At 35.0% G+C, this 21,803-nt stretch overlaps 2 protein-coding genes across 3 annotated transcripts; one reads left to right on the top strand and one right to left on the bottom strand.

The window, feature by feature from the left end:
- Nucleotides 1-601: 601 nt before the first annotated feature.
- LOC112025610 (GRAS family protein TF80) lies at nucleotides 602-1,840 on the bottom strand. The gene has a single exon (XM_024058274.2). The coding sequence runs from the start codon at nucleotides 1,838-1,840 to the stop codon at nucleotides 602-604; it is 1,239 nt and encodes a 412-aa protein (XP_023914042.2).
- Nucleotides 1,841-11,275: 9,435 nt separating this feature from the next.
- LOC112033240 (F-box protein At2g26160) lies at nucleotides 11,276-18,124 on the top strand. 2 transcript variants are annotated; one of them, XM_024066012.2, is made up of 2 exons: nucleotides 11,276-11,480; nucleotides 16,634-18,124. In XM_024066012.2, exon 2 carries the CDS (start codon nucleotides 16,656-16,658, stop codon nucleotides 17,955-17,957), a length of 1,302 nt encoding a protein of 433 aa, XP_023921780.1. In that variant the 5' UTR covers nucleotides 11,276-11,480; nucleotides 16,634-16,655; the 3' UTR covers nucleotides 17,958-18,124. The 2 variants fall into 2 exon arrangements, with proteins under 2 accessions (XP_023921780.1, XP_065627795.1); XM_065771723.1 differs by lacking the exon at nucleotides 16,634-18,124 and adding an exon at nucleotides 12,402-13,917.
- The last annotated feature ends 3,679 nt before the right edge of the window (nucleotides 18,125-21,803 follow it).

A 21,803-nucleotide genomic window follows, 5' to 3' on the forward strand; every position in this document is an offset into this window, starting at 1 on the left:
TAGGCATATGTAAAATTAAAATAATAAGCCTGAGGCATCCAATGTATAGTCAAAGACAGAAAATATCCCCAATAACTGTACACCAATTTTGTGCCATCAGAGACCGTCTGTCTATCAATCTTTGAATTTCTAGTATAACCAGCACAGTAAATCAAGCTCTACACATCTCCTATTAGGCTATTACTCTAATTTAACTTTAGCTACCTAGTAAGATTCTCAAAATTTGAGTACATGTTAATTTGAGCCCTAGAAGTACTATTCCGTGGGGAGTTGTGGTTGCCATACTCAAGACCATCCAATGTAAGTGTAACTGTAATGGGGTGTACACACGCGAACACACACACAGTGTTCACTATACATGAATTTCTTCAACAAAATACAAAATCTCAATCCACATATATAAAGAAAACTAAAATAAATAAACAATGTAAATTTTAGAATAGAATGAGTTTTTTTCCTTACAAATGGGGGTATATGAACCTAGGTTCTCCTCCATTGAAGAGCTTGAAAAAACCACTGTATCACAAAGCTCTAAGCTTAGAACAAAGTGAAGTTGTTAAAACTTTCTTTGGAACATATGCATCCGTAGAACATGAAAACCTTATTCTTTTATACAAAGAAGAAAATGAAAAATAATAAACTGAAAGAACAAGAAAAAGAAATCATTGACCACATTGCTAGTTATCTCATTTTTGTCTCCCGAACTGCCAAGCTGAAATGGAAAATAAGGGGCACCTGTTCCAGCAGAAAACAACATATCCATCCTCTCTATCATTTGTCTCTCCGTTGGTGTTATTGATCGAATGGAGTCTAAGCAATCGAAGAGAGGAGCATAGAAGTCCAATGCTTCTTTGACTCTCTCAGTTAAACTAAAACCATTATGGTTTGCCTCCAGCTCAGCTATCACCATCACCTTCCGTGAGAGGCGCCAAAGAAAACTTAGAAAGTTTTTCATTTTTGGTGAAAAATTTGGAGATAGTATGGATGATGGAGAGGTGAAATCAGGACTGACCTCGTCGAGAAACTTCCGTAAAGGCCTCTTTGATGCCACAGGTGAAATCCTTCTTGGCACTTCCTCGTCAAAAGCCAAGAGAGAATGAAGCTGAAATACAGTGCTGATTGCAATAGCTTCCCCGGCGTTAACACAAAAACTTTCAGTATCAACATTCTCTAATTTGCTCACTATAGGAATGAAGTGAAATGGAATTTCTAACTTAGAAGCTTCTGCCATCAACCGAATAGCCATTTGCTCTAACACTACTCTCTGGTCATGGATACCGGTAATTTTCAAACAGGGCGACCCCTCTGGCCGTGCTTTAAATGTATGAAGAAGATCAATCCACTGTTCAGGTTCAAATGAATAGAGATCAATAATATGAACCCACATCTCGCCCTCCAAAGCTTCTATAATGGCTTGATTCGTGATCAGATATGTGACTTTTATGAAAGGGCAAACGATATAGAACAATTTTTGAGCAACATTTTCCTCAGAGACTAATGATATTTTTGTCGAATTGAAGGCATTGTAAAGACTAGGCAATTTTGTTTTCAGCATCCTTTCAGCAATTGCCTCGATGAAGTATGCAGCAATTCGCTGAATGGAGGAGCCATTAGCATAGGCAAGACGGGAAATTTGCTCAAGCATGATATTAGCATTAGGCATATTACTTGCAGCTACATGATTAACACATTCTTTAATCAGTCTTAACAATTCCATACACCACTCCTCGGATAGTGGTGTTCCGATCATGGTGTACGGTGATCCTAAACCAGGAGACAGTGACATCCATTGAGAGAATGATGGAGTTGCAGAATACCTTGCATCTTGGGCTCCTGCCATTGAGTACTGGGAGCAAACTCTGTGCAATGGGAAAAATAAGGATCTCAAAACTATATTAAAAATAGCTAGAGTGAGATTAACTGTGAAGGAGAATTAATTCCAATTGCCAGAATAATAACACACCGCCATTTGATGACTGAGGAAGTTAAGGGAAGGAAGAAAGAAATATTGTATTATATATTTTCTTTAACTTAGTTTGGTTTTAGGAATAATTATAATCTTAAGCCAACCAAGGTATAAATATATAAAATGAAAATTGGTTTTTCATTATAAATTCAGGAGACAGTTTTAGCTCTCAAGTCAGAAGACAGTAAAAAAGAACACAATTTTGGAAATTGTTTTTAAGGACTGATTTTCCTTTTTCTTTTCTTCCTTTAATATTCAGGGAAACCTGAACCTTTTCTACCCAAGCACAAGTGTTTTCATTTTTTTGTTTTTTGTTTATAATACATAATTCGACATTTACAACAATAGAGGGGAGATTCGAATCCAAATATATATATATATATGTGTGTGTGTGTGTGTTTAGAGAAAGTTCAATTAGAATTTTAAATTAAAATCTAATTTTACGTTGTCTAAATTTATGTGGAGACCACACCATAATTATCCACTTAAATTTTTTAATATCTCTGCCAAGTGAGTTAATAAATGCAAAATATTAAAAATCTAATATTAATGAACTATAAAATTAAAAAAAAAAAAATCAGTCACATATACTCAATAAAAATCACCACACAACAAAGATCACTACACGTTTTATCTTATTAAAAATTAGAAGAAAAGAAGAAGAAGAAGATCATAAGTAGTATTAAATTTAGTTAAGAATTTTAATATATGACTAATAATGTTTACTTTTAAAAAAATTGACTAATTATTTATATTTTTATGATAAAATTTGTGTTTAATTTTAAATATATCTATACGTATGCATGTGTTACATGTTATTTTTTTTTTTAATAATTTGACTAATTATTTATATTTTTATAATAAAAAATGTGTTTAATTTTAAATGCATCGATCCATGCGTTTGCATGGATTATATACTAATTCTCCTAATAAAGGAAAATAAACTATGCTACTGAGTTATAAAGTTCTTGACAAATATTTTCAATCTTAAAATAGCATATTTTGAGAAACACTATTCTCCATCTATATTTTCTCGTGACTATTCCGATAGAAACAAGTTACCAAACCAATATATATGTGTGTGTGTTTCCAAAATTTCCTCTACTCGATTTTTTTTTTTCATCTTTTCATTTTAAACATTATTTCTGAAAAAAACCAAACAGGTAAAATTTTCTTTTTACCATAAATTCTAGAGCTGAAAAAAGTGTGGCCTATGTTGCTTTCTTCTACTCATAAAACTAGTAGTCATACGAGAAAGTTCAATAGAATATGATATTCTCATTTGAGTGGAATGTAACACTTCAAAAATTCACATTCAAAACCTTCTTTTTAATATGCTCTGATATTCTCCATGCAACCAAAAAGAGCCTTAATGAAACCAGGTCAGAATTCAAGAAATTTCACCTATTATACAAAAATCAAGAGCATACTTAAATGGACGAGTTATGTTCAGGAATTAACCAAAGGGTGTTCAAATTTATGAAACAAAAACAAGGGAAATTACCAGAGAAAGTTCAGAAATTATCAAGTACACCACCAATTTCAAATTCCCAGCTGGGTTTCCAAATTGATCAAAAACCCAGAAAATCCCTCCAAGAAATTTACATGCTTGGTGAGCCAACCTGCTAACCATCAAAGTGGTTTAAGAGCGAAAGAGATTTTGGGGTCTGGGATTTTGATGGAGAGAGTGAGTCAAAAGGAATTTAAGGCCCGTTTGGTAGAGGAGTTTAAGTAGTGTTGTTTATAGTTTTTTAAAATACATGTGAATAAAAAGATGTATATAAATATATAATTTTGTTTAAAAACTAAAAATAAATGTTCGAAATGCCTTACAAATGGACCCTAAGTTTCGAAGGGCTTTTTCCAAGACAGCATTGGTGATAATTTATAAGAGACTTTTTTTGTCATCATTACTGAAACGTTGATCTTGGGGAACTCAAGAAGAATATGGAATTTCTCAAATACTGTGTCATCTCTACCTAGATTTCTTCACGTGCATTACTCTCAGAGAGTTAAATTTTTGTTATTATGCATAGTGATAAGGAATAACAGCTGGCCAAACAGGGTATAATGCTCCAATAAAACACCAGTCTTGTAATTATTAAACGTGTTCGAAGAAACCAACATAACATCCTTGCTTGTCTTTTGGAAGTTACAAGTGCTTCCAAACCAGTATATGGATTCTTGTTGAAGGTGTAGACACAACCGCTTGGTTCTTTCCACTGGCGTTAGGACAAAGAAGCAATGGAGGTGGGGGGAACAAGCCAAAAGCAGATTTAACGTTAGCTTTTGGTGTGGGACTTGAGAGTACATGGAAGATCCAAGCTCCCATTCCCTCTATTCCATCTTTTCCAATGACTTTTATAATTTGATAGATAGGAAGAGAGATTGAACCCTAAATGTCTTTGTTGAAAACACCAATTGTTAATTAAGCTACAAAACTCGTGTTGGAAACCCTACAAGATATTAATTGAGTTACAAGATTATTAACATAAATTATACTCTTTAAATTTGATCAGTTATCATTCTTGTCCTTGAATTTGGGATATAGTCATGGCAAATCTATAATCCACATCCATTTAAACCAAAAAAAGAAAAGAAAAAAAAAGAAAATAAAAAAAAGATTTAGGATTATTATTATACTACCAAAAATTGAATTCATAATACCATAAATGGTCTTCCATTAAGGATTTGGTGTATGTTTATTTGAAGGGATTTTAGGGAGGATGGAAAATTGAGATGAGAGAAGTGGAGAGAGTATTTTTAGTAGGTGTTTGGTTGAGAGGAAAGAGGGAAAAAAAAAGTGGTGGGGCTCAAGTGTTTTCTCTCCAAGTCCACCAAAATATTTTCTCTCCAAATTTGGAAGAAAATTGAAAGGAAAACAAAATTGAAGGGAAAACCGGTTAAGGCATGGGAAATACAAAAATGCCCATGTGAATGGGTTTGTGTTTTCTAGTTTTACCCCTTTTTTTTAATCTTTTTCTTTTTCTGTTTCGGTGTTACGTTACCCATCTTTCTTTCTTTCTTTCTTTCTTTCTTTCTTTTCTCTGTTTTTTTTTTTGCCTTTTCTTTTTTTCATTTTCGTTGGTTTTCTCGTTCTTCTTTGGTTTTTTGTGTTTTATGTACTTCTTGCTTGGAAAAGTGTTTTTTTTTTTTTTTTCAATCCTTATTTTTCATTTGTTTTGCTGTACCCTTTTTTTCATTTCTTTTGATTTTTTTTGTTCATCTTTTTTTTTTTTTTTTTTTTTTTTTGCTAATTTGTTGCTTTTTTATTTAACATGGGCAAGACAATAAATTTTCACAAACAATATTTTCTATCCTCTTATTTTTCTTTTCAATCAAAAGAGTTTTCTATCTTCCCTCATTTCCACCCTCCCAATCAAATACATATGAGAGAAAATTAAATTTTTTATATTCTCTCATTTTCCCATTTTCTATTATTCCACTTTTTCACCCTTTCAACCAAACCGAACCTAAAGAAGCTTCACAATAAAAGTAAGATACGTTAAGACAGTATTAGTAATGATAGTCTATAAGATAGCAAGGGAGCTACAACGATCTTTATGGGAGAAATGTGTTCACAAGTAGGGAAATACAAAACCTACAAGAAAGAGTGTCTTAACATCTATACCCCTTTTCTTTTTTTTTTCCTTTTTTTCTTTTAAAAAAAAAAAAAAACAAACAAACATAGAGTGCACAACTGAAAACTTTTTCTTATTAATTAAATGTCGGTTGGTGTGATTTTTTTTTTTTCACAACACTTGCTATCGACAACTGCATCAACCATAAATTGGTACCCTTTTTAAACCGTCGACCGCACAACTAGTTTGGCCATTAGTAGCCACTTGATGCAATTTGATTGGTGTGGAGAGGTCAACTCAATTAGCTTTTTCATATCACTATACACCCCTACTTGTCTTTAAATAAGGGATCTAGAATCAAATCTTGTCTACACCCAAAAAAAAAAAAAAAAAATTCTCTAGTCGGTGTCTTAACCGAATAGTAAAAAACTATCATCATTGAGCAAAAAATATAGACTGAAATTCTATTATATCTATCCAACAAAATAATTCAATCTTTACAAGAACTTAATAGCCCCAAGATGTGTACATTTAACTGTTTGGTTAGTGAATACTAGCACAATTTTATAACAATGCTAAAGTTTTTTTGCTCTTCGGAGCTGCACAACCACGACATTCTTTGGCAGCTCCGACAACCAGACAGCAGGCAAGAAGGATTCCTCCTCCTCCAAACTGGTATAAGGCTAACTTTGATGCAGCAATATTTGATGATGTTGGCAGGGCTGGTCTTGGAGTGATAATCCGTGACAGCCAAGGACTTGCAATGGCTGCTCTAACTCAGAATACTCAGTTGGCTAGCTCGGTGGTGGAGATGGAAGCAGTGGCAGCCACACGGGCAGTGGAACTTGCGGCAGAAATTGGTCTTGACAGAGTTATTTTTGAAGGCGACTCCAGCATTGTCATTAGAGGCTTAACACAGCAGGTTCCAAGCTTTGCTCCATTCGGCTTTCTCATAAAAGAGGCACTTGACTTGGCTAATCAGCTCACTAATGTAAAATTTCAGCATGTTGGTAGGGAAGGAAATAGCGTAGCTCATAACCTTGCTAGGCATGCACGACATGTCACAGGTTTTTCTATTTTGATGGAGGATGTTCCGTCTTTTTGTTTTAAAATGTACCAGGCAGATTTGCCTTCAGCTTAATAAAATCATAGGGTTGTTTCTAAAAAAAAAAAAAAAAATTCCGAGTTTCACTAACTTAAGAGTTTATAAATTTTTCTTGGAAAATTATTCTCTTTGGCGGAGTTGATGTTGGTTTTGTCTGATTTAATACACGTGGTAGATGAGTCTATGGTGTAGATGTTATTATTGAAAGAGATTTTTTTTTTTTTTACAACACCTGCTATCAACAACTGCATCAACCATAAATTGGTACCCCTTTTGAACTGTCGGACCACATAATTAGTTTGGCCATTAGTATACACTTGATGCAATTTGATTAGTGTGGAGAGGGGGTTTTTCATATCACTGTGCACCCCTACTTATCCTCAAATAAAGGACTTGGAATCAAATCTTGTCTATACCCAAAAAAAATAAACCCTCATTGGCATCTTAACCTAGTAGCAAAAAACCATCATCATTGAGCAAAAAACATAAACTGAAATCCTATTATGTGTGCGTTTGGGAAGCGTTCCGTTTGTGCATTTGTACGTTTTGCTAAAAAATGTAGATCCCACGGCACTGTTCACAGACCCACAAAAGTCATCCAAACACAGATTTCAATATAAATTTGGGTCTCACAGCGTTATTCACACATTTAAAAATTATTTTACTAAAGTATTTTCAGTTTTTAACAAATAAGCGGTATCTAAACACACCCTACATCTATCCAAAAAATAATTCAATCTATACAGGAAATTAATAGCTCCAAGATGTGGGCATGTAACTGTTTGGTTAATGAATACGAGCACAACAATGCTAAAGTTTTTTGCTCTTTGGAGCCATTCAAATCTGAGTTTCACTAACTTAAAAGTTTATAAATTTTTCCAGCTAGGAAAATTTTTCTCTCTGGCGTAGGTGATGTTGGTTTTGTCTGAGTTAATACATGTGGTAGGTGTGCCAACGGTGTAGATGTTATCATTGAAAGAGAAATCCTTTTTTTAAAGAAGACATTGAAAGAGAAATCTTAGTCCATAGAGGAGCATTTGTTGTTTTTAGTGCATGCTTAGATTAGCTTGTTACTTAGGCAAACGCATCGGCTTTTAGCTACGAAGGTAGTTTCTTCTCTTATTATACGGTGCAAGAAACAATGTCTAGGGTGGTGTTTTCAATGACCATTTGTAGCTTAGCAACTAGGAATGAAGTTCCCCAAACTATGTAAGTTTTTTTAAAATTCAGGTAAATCTAGGAAACATATTGCATTTGGATGATGGGTTAAAAACAGAATCATATTGGGCCCACAAAATGTTTGAGGTTGTGATTGGGAATTTGTAAGTTTCTTTTAATTTAATTTTAGACGGATTTCCTTATCCTAGGTAAATTTCATACAGAGAGGAGAATTTGACAAGAAAATGGGAACTTGGAAAGGAGACAAAACATTGGTAATCAAACTATTTTCATTATGTTAACGGTTAGGGTTAACAAAGAATTTGTATTTAGGAGAGAGAGAGAGAAAGAAATAAAAAGGCGAAAATACTATTTTGATCTCTATATTTTTGTAACAATTAATTTGGATCCTTTTATTTTTAATTTACAATTAATTACTATTACTTAGTGAATTGATGATAGAGACCAAATTGACTGCAAATTAAAAATAATAAAAACCAAATTGTTTGTTTTTGATAGCTTGGGAACCATTCCACCTGAAAATCTCTTTTCTTTTCTTTTCTTTTTGTTTTGTTTTATGTAAATTATTATCTTTCAATGCGAGATGCAATGCCTCAAATTTTGCAAGGGAATATGATGGTGCCTGCCTTCAAATGTGATTGTCATGTATAATCCAGTTGCATAGGGGCTCCTCTTTCTTGTCCAATGGATATATTGTATCCTTCCAAGAGTTGTAAGACTCTAAGAGCAATAGCATCAGTCCGGCCAAATTTTTCTGTCTATTTTACACTAAAAAACTACTTTTTCTATTTTACACTACCACTTTTCCAAAGTACTAACATCAATTCATCTATTTTACAATCCTCTTTATTTAAATAATAATTTTTTTTTAATTTTTATCATTATTTTATATTTTATTTTGTCCCTATCTTTTTATCTTTTCTTTTGTACTTATCTTTTGTTTCTTTGTCCTTATCTCATCTCTTAGACCAATCTTTTGTCCCCCTTCTACTTCTTCTTCTTCCTTCTGCTGTAACTTCTCCTTCTTCCTTTCAAGGTTATGGTCAGATCACCTCTCCCCACAAGCCCCTTCTTCTTCTTTTTCCTCTTATGGTCAAATCACTTATCCACCACAAGCACCAATCTCCACCACAAGAACCACAAGAATCAAAACCTACAAGCATGGACTCCGTCGATCCACAAGCACCAATCTCCACCGCCAACACTGATCTACAAGCATCAAAACCCATTCCTGTCGACCCACAAGCACGATCTCTGCCGCTAACAACAATGCACAAGCATCTAGACCCATTTCCGTCAACCCACGAACTCTAATCTAGCGCCACCAGCATCGATCCACAAGCGACCAACACCAACACTAATCTGTCTCTCTATTGGTTTGTTCATGTGTGTGTGTTTGTGTATCTCTGTGTTGATTTGTTTGTGTGGATGTGTTTGTGTGTGGGTGTGTTTGTGTGTATCTGAGGAAAAAGAAGATGAGGAGAGGAGAAGTCTGAGTTCATTTTGCATGGAGAAGAGAGAGAAAAAAAGGTGCGAAATGTGAAATTAATAAAATAATAGTATGCACAGCTACAGTAACCATGTATATATGCACAGTTATTGTAGCAAATGTGTAAATATACATAGTTTTAGAATGACTGATGTGGAAGATTTTTGGAACAAAATGTATAAAATTTGTTGCCTTTTGTATTTTGTAAAGTTTTACATCCACGGATGTGGATGCTCTAAAGAATCCTAATTTACAAGTTTGTGATTGTGTTCCTTTACATGGGGTTTTCTGTGTGGAACTTGGTTAATTTTCCATTTATAAATGTGTTGATCTTATCAATATACCTTATTGCTTCAAGTTTATGTGGATGGAACAGCTACCATGTCTACCCAAGAAAGAAAAGCGAGTATAAGAGAGTTTTATGGTAACGTCATGAGTTTGGCATACTTGGAATTTTGTAATGTAATGTTAGAACCCTTTTTTTTTTTTTTTTTGAGAAGAATGTAATGTGTAGGGAACCATTGGTGCCTTCTATAACGAGAGTGATGGAAAAAAAACTTATATCAAAGTGGCCAAAGAGTGCTCTCTAAAACATGAGCGAGGAAAGAGAACTTATATCTCTAATGTTGTTCAAGTCAATCAAAGTAAATTTTTGCTTATTATGTAAAGTAGATGAATTATATTAAATTAATTGTCTTTGTTAATTGTGCAAATATTGTTCAAATCAACCCACTTTTAACTAAACCAAATCTCTTTTTTTTTTTTACTGATAAGTATGTGATTTTTATTAAATTAATAACCATATTTATAATAATAATTTTGAACTCTCTATTTTAAGATTTAAAATTACCAATTGGGATAAACTTAAATCCAATAGTATATTTTTAAAAGAAATAATAACTAAATGCTTCAAAATTAAAAATTAAAAAAAAATAAAAAGAAGAAGAAGAAGAAGCTCGCACTAAGCATTGAGCCTGGCCCATATATTCCATTAAGTTGAACCAGGCCCAAACTTTGGATACCAATCCTACCCGGGAACTTAAACAGGCTGTTACAGTGAGAAGCTTAGACTCATAGTTAAAGCTGGGGCCACCAGACCCAGAGTTAAAGCTGAGCCATGTTTTATGCTGGGCTTCTTAAAAAAACTCTTAACAATGATGAGAATCCTTCTCCTGGCGAGATATCGTGCCTTTTTATTTATTTATTTTTGAATAACCGTTTATGCACAAATTATTTTACAATATTTTTATAAATAGTTAATATAATTTTAGTATTTTTTAAATAATTATTAGTAAATAAAAATGTGATATTAGTAAGAAACCAAATTATAATTAATAAGAATTTGTTACATCAATGGTTTGTAAAAATATTGTAAAATATTTTGTGACTGTAGCATTACTCGTTATTTTTAAGAAGAGTAATGATACAAACTATTTTATAACATTTTTAAAATTTTTTTGATATAGTTAACTTTTTATTGATTTTTATCTAGACCCACTATTAATATCATTTTTTTATTTACCAATAATCATTCACCACAATAGCGGTTTGTAATAAAGTTTGTATCTCTAGTATTTCTCTTTTTAGAAATACTATCTTCACAATATTTTCACAATACTTTCACAAAAAAATTTAAATGATAGGTTATTATTGGTGGGAAAAAAAAGAAATTTTAGTGTTAGGTTCAAATTGTAACCAATAACAACTTACCACCTATAATTTGTTATGAAAATATTGTAAAAATAGCTATTTTATTTATTTATTTGGTTTTACTAAAAAAAATTTCCTTCTGTTTTAGGCTTTTTCAAATAATCCAAGTTTTTGATAAATTTTTATATTCTCTGAAAAATGGTACTAAATTTTTTATAAAATGACCCGTTAACAAAGGGTATGAGCTTTAATAGACCCATTAAAAACCACCCATGTACCAAGTCTAATGGGTGACCAGATTTTATTTGGGTTTTGCCCCAGATTAATCCCAGTACAAGTACAGCCAGAAAGTGAGAGTGACTGTGACTCTGTGAGTGTGGGAAAGAAACCTGTTGCTTTGAGAGAGTGAGAGAGACAGAGAAGTGAGCTTAACCTAGGACCTTTGAACTCCTCACTGTCTGCGTCTGTGTCTCTCTCTTGTTCAGCTCTCTTGCTACAACATAGACAGAGGTGAACCATCTATTCCTTTTTTTCTTAGTTTTCTCAGAAGCTAAAGAACAGGTTGATTTTTTGGATCTGTTAATAAATGTTGCTATGTTAGTGTTCTATCCATCCTACGAACATGTCTTGTCTTTTGTTCATGAAAACTTATATCTTTTCTGCCTTTTTGTACATTGTAAAATTATATGAAAAAAAAAAAAATTACATTTTGTCTTATGTTAATGAAAAATCAAATCTTTGTCTTTTACACATGTCTGTAATCTAATGAAACTCTATATTTTAAGGCGCTCTCTGTTATGATTTCACAACTTGCATTTTTGTATGATTTATTATATAGTAAATTACATGTTGTCACTAGGAATAATATTCTTTATAATCAATATTCCTTTTTTTTAAAAAAAAAAAAAAAAAAAGGTGTTCACTCTTTTTTTATAACTCTCTGTTTTTTCATGCTTATATCTATATCAATTTCTTGTATGCTTTTACTTTATTAGTGTTCTATTCATCCTACAAACATGTCTTGTCTTTTTGTTCATGAAAAATCATTTCTTTTTTCTTCCTTCTGTCCAGGAAAAATCAAATCTTGTCTTTTTATACATATCTAGCTGTAGCCTGATCAAACTCTCTATTTTGAGGTGCTCCCTCTAATTATTATATTTCTAGGTGCAAGCCTTAACTATTAAGTGCCATCTTAATTGTTAAACTATTTCTGCAAGCACTTGTATAGGTCATGAACTATGTCTAACATACTAGGCTCGGCAGTAATATGAAATTCCCTTTACAACTTGCATTCTTGTCTGATTTATCATTAATTTAGTAAATTACATGTTGTCACCAGTAATATTATTCTTTATATCAGTCTAAGTAGGTATGATGTCAAATAAGAAATTCTAAATTTTTTCCCCTGGTTTGTTCATTAATGTTTTTCAGCCTATTACAGCATAACCAACCTATTAAGATGTCTAAGTGGGCTGATCTTCCACATTTTATTCTCTATGAAATAATCTGTCGACTATCTTTCTTTGATGATGTCTTCATTGTTGGTGCTGTCTGCAAGTCGTGGCAATCAGTTGTTAATTCATTGGAGAAACCTCTATTACCTCCTAAATGTCCTTGGCTTATGCTTGCTGAAAGAGAACGAGGCAATAAAGAAAGGCAGATACGAAGCTTTTTCAAGTTATCAAATACTAAAACTTACAATTTCAAGTTGCCTGAGCTTGTTGGAAGAAAAAGCTATGGAGCTTCTTTGGGATGGTTGCTCACTATAGGCACCGATTTACAGATTAATCTCTTTCATCCATTGTCTAAACAGCTAATTGCTCTTCCACCTCAACCTACCTTTTGCTGTCAATACGATGGTAAAGTTGAGCGCATGTATCTTCGTAAAAACTTTGTTTCTAAGTGTGTTTTGTCAAGGAGTCCATGGAACTCAATAACTCATGAATATGATCGTGATTGCATAATCATGACAATCTATGGTGACAAAAAATTATTGGCCTTCACTAGACCGGGATATAAAGCTTGGATTGATGTAAAAAGTCCTACTCGATGTTATGATGACATTGCATTCTACAAGGGAAAATTTTATGTGGTAGATTGTCATGGTGAAGTTTTTGTTTGTCGCACTGATGATGACCAAAAGCTAGAATTTAAAGTTATTGTGCCACATCCAAAGGGAACCAAGGGTACTACCCAGAAGTATATTGTTATATCATCAGGAGCTCTTTTGTTGGTTTCACGAATGCGAGGTGGTCCTTTTTCTTACCTAGGAGGCGACCGTAACTATGAAGAAAATGAATTCAATAATGAAGACCCCAAAGATGATACCGAGGATGAGGATGCTTTTGAAGATGAATCCGAAGAAGAAGAAGAAGAAGAAGAAGTAGAAGAAGAAGAAGAAGGAGGAGGAAAAGAAGAAGAATACATCAATGATAATGCCTATCTGACAATTGGGTTCACAGTTCTAAAATTGAAACGGTGTACTCAAGCAGGAAGCAAATATAGATACAAATGGGTGAAGGTTCACAGCTTGGGAGATCAAGCATTGTTTGTGGGTGATAACTCTTCGGTGTCTTTGTCTGCATCAAGCTTCAATGGATGCAAAGCTAATTGTATCTATTTTACAGATGACCATAAACTAAATTATGCGTATACCTTAGAGGGTGGTGGGTATGACATAGGTGCATTTAGAATGGAAGACGGGAAAATTGAGCACCCATACCCTGGTGAATCCCTCTCTTTCTTTTCTACCCCACTTTGGTATATTTAACTTACATTTAAGCAGTGCATATGTTGGTTTTAATCAAAAAGGCTAGCGAAAGTGGGTAAAGTTGTTGGTCTTAAGATGTGCTTATGTTTATTGAACTCAGAAGTTGTAAAACTAGTAATTTACATCTACGCAATCTATTTATTGTATAATACTTACTTTATTTTAATTGCAATTATCTATGGGTTCTCTTCACTTATTCTAGCTATTAGTATTTCTGATCATGGCGGTCTGTTTGGTTGTTGAGTACCGAATTGTTTGGGAAAAGAGAACTGAATTGTTAAGAAATGGAACTTCTTTCTTATTCAATGCCAGGCAGCGAGCATCCTCATAAATATTTCCCAACATGGATTTGTCAGGCTTGGTAGCTGTCAAACCCCTTATCACAGTGGCGTCGTCTCCCTCAACCACCACCTCTTGGAATCCTGTCTCCATAGCAAACTCCAAAGCCTCCCGACACGCCAATACCTTTGCTTCTTCGCTACTAGCAACTAGAGGACCCTTAGCTGACAGCGCTGCCATCACTGCCCCCGTATTGTTCCTTATAACAGCCCCAAAGCCCGATGCCTCCATATCCGTAAAAATTGCCGCATTAAAATTTAGCTTGTACATATTCCCTGAGGGTGGACACCACGACTGCACATCCTCCTGAGCTGTATGGACAGCCAGCCGAGCCCGTGATGCTTTAAACTCATCAAGCAAGTCCGATGCCCGTGAATTCAATCTTGAAGGATCTTGAGCTTTCCCTCCACGCCATACCATGTTTCTTTAGTTCCATATTAACCAGCAATGGACCCAAAAAAGCTCTAACTCTTCTTCAGACAGTCTTAGGATTAATTCTTCTATCAACTGCATAAAATCCCCGTGTTCCGTGCCCACTTTCTGCAACCTACGTGGACCACCTACCCACACGTCTTGTGCTGCCCCACACTCCCATAGAACATGGAGAACTGATTTCGGTGCCTGATTACAACGTTCACAATAGGCATCCGGGACCACTTTCCTATGAAATAAATTCTCACGTGTAGGCAGAATGTTTTGGCAAGCTCTCCATGCAAACACCCGAATTTTATTTGGCACTTTCATCTTCCAAACTTTTGCCCAAACATGAGATCCTCCCTCCACTTTTGAACTCTCCCCCAAATCCTTTTCCTGCTTTAGAATTAATTGGGCTATATGGTACCCCGATCTCACCGTGTACTCCCCAGTTTTAGTGTGGAGCCATGTCATAGTATCTGAAACCAATTTGTGGCTCAATGGAATGCGAAGAATTGCTTTTGCATCATCTCTATGAAATACATTAACAATAGGCTCCCAGTCCCAAGCCTTAACCTGCCAATCAATGAGCTCGGACACTCTCCATTCCCACTCCTCCACATGTGGTGGAAGGAGAACTTTGTGTGTAGGATGGTTAGGAATCCAACTATCCTTAGTGACCCGAATAGATGACCCATTGCCCACCCTCCAACAACCACCTTTCCTTAGGATTGGTTGAGCTGCAAGTAAGCTCTTCCAAACATAAGAACTATTTGGGACATCTGTAGCTTCAAGGAATGAACCACGCGGGAAGTATTTCGCCTTAAAACAATTATACACCAAAGACTCCTATTGTTGTAGCAATCTCCATCCTTGCTTGGTCAACATAGCTAGGTTGAAGCTATGTAAATCTCTAAAGCCCATTCCACCCTCCTTTTTTGATTGAGCCAACACACTCCACTTCTTCCAATGGATCTTCCTTCCATTGTCAATCTACCCCTACCAAAATCGAGCACACCTAGCATTAAGTTTTTCACAAAGTTTCATCGGTAGTTGAAAAACCCCCATAGTGTAAGTGGGGATGGATTGAGCCACTGCTTTGATTAAGATCTCCTTACCCGCTCTCGATAATAATTGACCCTTCCACCCTTGGATTTTTTCCCACACTCGATCTTTTAGAAACGAGAAAGTTTGGTATTTCGACCGACCAACCAAGGTAGGCAAACCCAAATAGGATTCAAATCTTTCCACCTCCTTTACCCCCCAATACATTTTTTATCCCTTGTCTTCACTCTTCCTTCACATTGCTACTGAAATAGACTAATGATTTTTAAAGATTAATACATTGTCCAGATGAGGCAGCATATAATTGTAATACCTTAGAAATAGTATGCACTTCATCCTGAGTTGCTTGGCAAAACAAAAGCGAGTCATCAGCAAATAGCAAATGAGAGATGGAAGGAGCCCTTCTACATATAGAAACCCCATGGAGCTGCCCCTCCCTTTCAGCTTTATCCAATAAGGATGTGAACCCCTCAGCACACAATAGGAACAAGTATGGAGATACTCAAATTAGTTACTTTTGCAATAGTTGAAACAAGTCTAACAAAAAAAAAAATATATATATATTTTTTTTTTTTTTTTTTTAACTCCGTGTTTTTTCATGCTTATATCTATATCAATTTCTTGTATGCTTTTACTTTATTAGTGTTCTATTCATCCTACAAACATGTCTTGTCTTTTTGTTCATGAAAAATCATTTCTTTTTTCTGCCTTCTGTTCAGGAAAAATCAAATCTTGTCTTTTTATACATATCTGTAGCCTGATTAAACTCTCTATTTTGATGTGCTCCCTCTAATTATTATATTTCTAGGTGCAAGCCTTAACTATTAAGTGCCATCTTGATTGTTAAACTATTACTGCAAGCACTTGTATAGATCATGAACTATGTCTAACATACTAGGCTCGGCAGTATTATGAAATTCCCTTTACAACTTGCACTCTTGTCTGATTTATCATTTACTTAGTAAATTACATGTTGTCACCAGTAATAATATTCTTTATATCAGTCTATGTAAGTATGATGTCAAATAAGAAATTCTAAATTTTTTCCCCTGGTTTGTTCATTATTGTTTTTCAGCCTATTACAGCATAACCAACCTATGAAGATGTCTAAGTGGGCTGATCTTCCACATTTTATCCTCTATGAAATAATCTGTCGACTATCTTTCTTTGATGATGTCTTCATTGTTGGTGCTGTCTGCAAGTCATGGCAATCAGTTGTTAATTCATTGGAGAAACCTCTGTTACCTCCTAAATGTCCTTGGCTTATGCTTGCTGAAAGAGAACAAGGCAATAAAGAAAGGCAGATACGAAGCTTTTTCAAGTTATCAGATACTAAAACTTACAATTTCAAGTTGCCTGAGCTTGTTGGAAGAAAAAGCTATGGAGCATCTTTGGGATGGTTGCTCACTATAGGCACCGATTTACAGATTAATCTCTTTCATCCATTGTCTAAACAGCTAATAGCTCTTCCACCTCAACCCACCTTTTGCTGTCAATACAAAGGTAAAGTTGAGCGCATGTATCTTCGTAAAAACTTTGTTTCTAAGTGTGTTTTGTCAAGGAGTCCATGGAACTCACTAACTCATGCATATGATCGTGATTGCATAATTATGACAATCTATGGTGACAAAAAATTATTGGCCTTCACTAGACCGGGATATGAAGCTTGGATTGATATAAAAAGTCCTACTCGATGTTATGATGACATTGCATTCTACAAGGGAAAATTTTATGTGGTAGATTGTCATGGTGAAGTTTTTGTTTGTCGCACTGATGATGACCAAAAGCTAGAATTTAAAGTTATTGTGCCACGTCCAAAGGGAACCAAGGGTACTACCCAGAAGTATATTGTTATATCATCAGGAGCTCTTTTGTTGGTTTCACGAATGCGAGGTGGTCCTTTTTCTTACCTAGGAGGCGACCGTAAGTATGAAGAAAATGAATTCAATAATGAAGACTCCAAAGATGATACCGAGGATGAGGATGCTTTTGAAGATGAATCCGAAGAAGAAGAAGAAGAAGAAGAAGAAGGAGGAGGAGGAGGAGAAGAATACATCAATGATAATGCCTATCTGACAATTGGGTTCACAGTTCTAAGATTGAAACGGTGTACTCAAGCAGGAAGCAAATATAGATACAAATGGGTGAAGGTTCACAGCTTGGGAGATCAAGCATTGTTTGTGGGTGATAATTCTTCGGTGTCTTTGTCTGCATCAAGCTTCAATGGGTGCAAAGCTAATTGTATCTATTTTACTGATGACCTTAAACGAAATTATGCGTATACCTTAGAGGGTGGAGGGTATGACATAGGTGCATTTAGAATGGAAGACGGGAAAATTGAGCACCCATACCCTGGTGAATCCCTATCTTTCTTTTCTACCCCACTTTGGTATATTTAACTTACATTTATGCAATGCATATGTTGGTTTTAATCAAAAAAGCTAGCGAAAGTGGGTAAAGTTGTTGGTCTTAAGATGTGCTTATGTTTATTGAACTCAGAAGTTGTAAAACTAGTAATTTACATCTACGCAATCTATTTATTGTATAATACTTATTATATTTTAATTGCAATTATCTATGGGTTCTCTTCACTTATTCTAGCTATTAGTTTAATTTGTGAATTATCAAAATTGAATCAGTTACATTGTTGAATAACTCAATTATGACTGTCAGGTGCTGCTTTAATTTTATTTTTCTATACTTCACTCACACGCGCACTTCTAACTTGAGGGTTAGCAATGGGGGTGGAGGAAAAGCAAAGAGAAATGGCTAGTCTACCAAACAGGTGATGTGCCTTTTGACAGACCCAGACAGAATTCTCTGGGCCTCAAGAGCTTAAACAAATGTTAATAAGCTTCTCTACAATGTAAGTTTTGCATTTCTGATCATGGCGGTCTCTGTTTGGTTGTTGAGTACCGAATCGTTTGGGAAAAGAGAACTGAATTGTTAAGAAATGGAACTTCTTTCTTATTCAACTTGTCATGTTTGAATCCTTTGAATCATTCAAGTTTCTAGTAAAGCTAAATGAGGAAATAACAAAATTCAGCCACATCAGATGTTTTCTTGAATAAGTTTTGTTCTTCTTCTTCTTCTTTTTTTTTTTTTTTTTTTTTGGGTAAAGGACAGCTGATTTGTTTCAGATTAGTTTAAGAAAGAAACTGAGTTCATTATAAATGATTTGCTTTAGAAAAAATATAATTTCTCATCAAAATTTTCTAACTCCAAGCCGAGTACTTGAACATTGTAGTAGTATTTTTACAAATTTTTGAATTTATGTTCCATGTTTACTACCAGCATCAAATTTTGCCAACTAACCAAATATCTAAGGGTCGTCAATGGGCCGGGTCGGGCCAGCCCGACCCATTTTTACTTGGCCCGTGAGCACAATGAACTGGGCATAATGGGCTATTAAATAGTTAATAGGCCAGGTCGGGCTGGGCCAAAAGAGAAAACCTCAGCCCATGACATTGCCCATGGGCAATACCCATTTTGTCTTTAGCGAGGTGGGATATCGGGTTACCCATGGGTTTATGTTAACATATTATTTTACTATTTTTATAAGGAAAAAATCAATTTTTTATAAGGGAATAATCAATCAATTTTTTTAAAGGAAAGAATTAAAGAATTTAATACTTAATTACAAACTTTTTTTACATTCAAATCTATTTAATTTTTTGTTTTGTTGATGGAAACCTATTTAATTTTTTTATTAAGGCTTTAAATAGTTTTTTATTTTTATCTTTAATTAAAAAAAAAATGTCAAATGGTTAATTCAAATTTGCTAGACTACTAGAAAAATATATATTTAGTAAACTAAGTTTAGCACAATTACTTTGAGTATCTTAGTGGTTGAGAGAGTTTTCTTAAGATCCACTCTAATAACTCAGGATTAATCCTTCATATACTTCCTATATATTTTTTAATGAATTATGAGTTATTGGGTTAGGCCAACGGGTTAGGCCAATGGGCTAGGCAATAGGTTGGGCTACTGGGCTAGCCCACCGGGTACCCATGGGCATAAAAACTAGCCCACAGCCTGACCCACTGGGCTAGTGGGCTACTCATTGGCCTCAATAACAACGGGCTGGGCCGCCCATTAGCCCGATGGGCCGTCGGGTTTCTAGGTCGGGCTGTGGGCCATGGGTTATTTGATGACCCTTACAAATATCTAATCTACATACCATAACCATGGCCATTTACTAGTAGATTTACAGTGTCAAACAAAACATCGAAACTCAAGAGCTAAGTAAACAGTAATTCAATCTTGAAATGGCCAAATTGGCACCAAATCAAAACCTCAAAAACAAACTACATTAAATACTAACCAAAAGGACTTTCATCTTCTTAGCAATAAAACATTTATACAAAATCAAAAAATAAAGAGGCAAAAAAGCAACAGTTATCACAAGTAAAGAGTACCAAACCCTAGAATTCAAAAATGTAGAGACAAGAGCTCGAAGAAACCTTGGTTTGATAGCTTGCTTCAGTAAAATATATATATAATATATTAAGGAATTTATATGATTATTTTATATAATAAACTATTTTTATTTGAGATTACTATTTGGATAAATACATTTATTTTTATATTAATTATTAATTGGTGCATTAATTATTTAAATATAATGAAAATTAATGTCATTTTTACAAGATTTATATGAGAAGCAAATTAATTTGAAATATGATATTCTTACTCAAATAGTTTATTTTTTTTTTTTTTTTTTTTTTTGTGAAAAATGGACTGGGTATTATTCAATTAATTGGAAACAGAGGAGTCCAAATACAAAGCCTCAAGGGCCAGGGGAGGTTGTTCTTCCAACCAAACATATTCCTCACTTACAAATTTTGCAAACCGGGCCAAAGAATGAGCCACACCGTTAGCACTACGTCTAACATAGCTAGTTGAAAGCTTACGAAACTTCAATGCCAGGCAGCGAGCATCCTCATAAATATTTACTAGCATGGATTTGTCAGGCTTGGTAGTTGACAAACCCCTTATCACAGTGGCGTTGTCTCCCTCAACCACCACCTCTTGGAATCCTTTCCATAGCAAATCCCAAAGCCTTTCAACACGCCAATACCTCTGCTTCTTTGCTACTGGCAACTAGAGGACCCTTAGCTGACAGCACTGCCGTCACTGCCCTCGTATTGTTCCTTATAACAGCCCCAGAGCCCGACACCTCCATATCCGTAAAAATTGTCGCATCAAAATTTAGCTTGTACATATTCCCTGAGGGTGGATACCATGTCTGCACATCCTCCCAAGCTGTATGGACAGCTAGCTGAGCCTGTGATGCTTTAAACTCATTAAGCAAGTTTGATGCTCGTGAATTCAGTCTTGAAGGATCCTGAGCTTTCCCTCCACGCCATACCATGTTTATTTGGTTCCATATTAACCAGCAACGGACCTAAAAAAGATCTAACTCTTCTTCAGACAGTCTTAGGATTAATTCTTTTATCAGTTGCATAAAATCTCTGTGTTCCATGCCCACTTTCTACAACCTATGTGGACCACCTGCCCACAATTCTTGTGCTGCCCCACATTCCCATAGAACATGGAGAACTGATTTCGGTGCCTAATTACAACGTTCACAGTAGGCATCCGAGACCACTTTCCTGCGAAATAAATTCTCACGTGTAGGCAAAATGTTTTGGCAAGCTCTCCATGCAAACACTTGAATTTTATTTGGCACTTTCATTTTCCAAACTTTTGCCCAAACATGAGATCCTCCCTCCACTTTTGAACTCTCCCCCAAATCCTTTTCCTGCTTTAGAATTAATTAGGCTATATGGTACTCCGATCTCACCATGTACTCCCCAGTTTTAGTGTGGAGCCATGTCATAGTATCTGAAACCAATCTATGGCTCAACGAAATGAGAAGAATTGCTTTTGTATCATCTCTATGAAATACATTAACAATAAGCTCCCGGTCCCAAGCCTTAACCTACCAATCAAAGAGCTCGGACACTCTCCATTCCCACTCCTCCACATATGGTGGATGGAGAACTTTGTGTGTAGGATGGTTAGGAATCCAGCTATCCTTAGTGACCCGAATAGATAACCCATTGCCCACCCTCCAACAGCCACCTTTCCTTAGGATTGGTTGAGCTGCTAGTAAGCTCTTCCAAATGTAAGAATAATTTGGGACGTCTGTAGCTTCAAGGAATATACCACGTGGGAAGTATTTCGCCTTAAAATAATTATACACCAAAGACTCCTGTTGTTGTAGCAATCTCCATCCTTG

This window comes from Quercus suber, unplaced genomic scaffold (genome assembly GCF_002906115.3).
Source record: "Quercus suber isolate HL8 unplaced genomic scaffold, Cork oak 2.0 scaffold_48, whole genome shotgun sequence".
NCBI classification, from domain to species: domain Eukaryota; kingdom Viridiplantae; phylum Streptophyta; class Magnoliopsida; order Fagales; family Fagaceae; genus Quercus; species Quercus suber.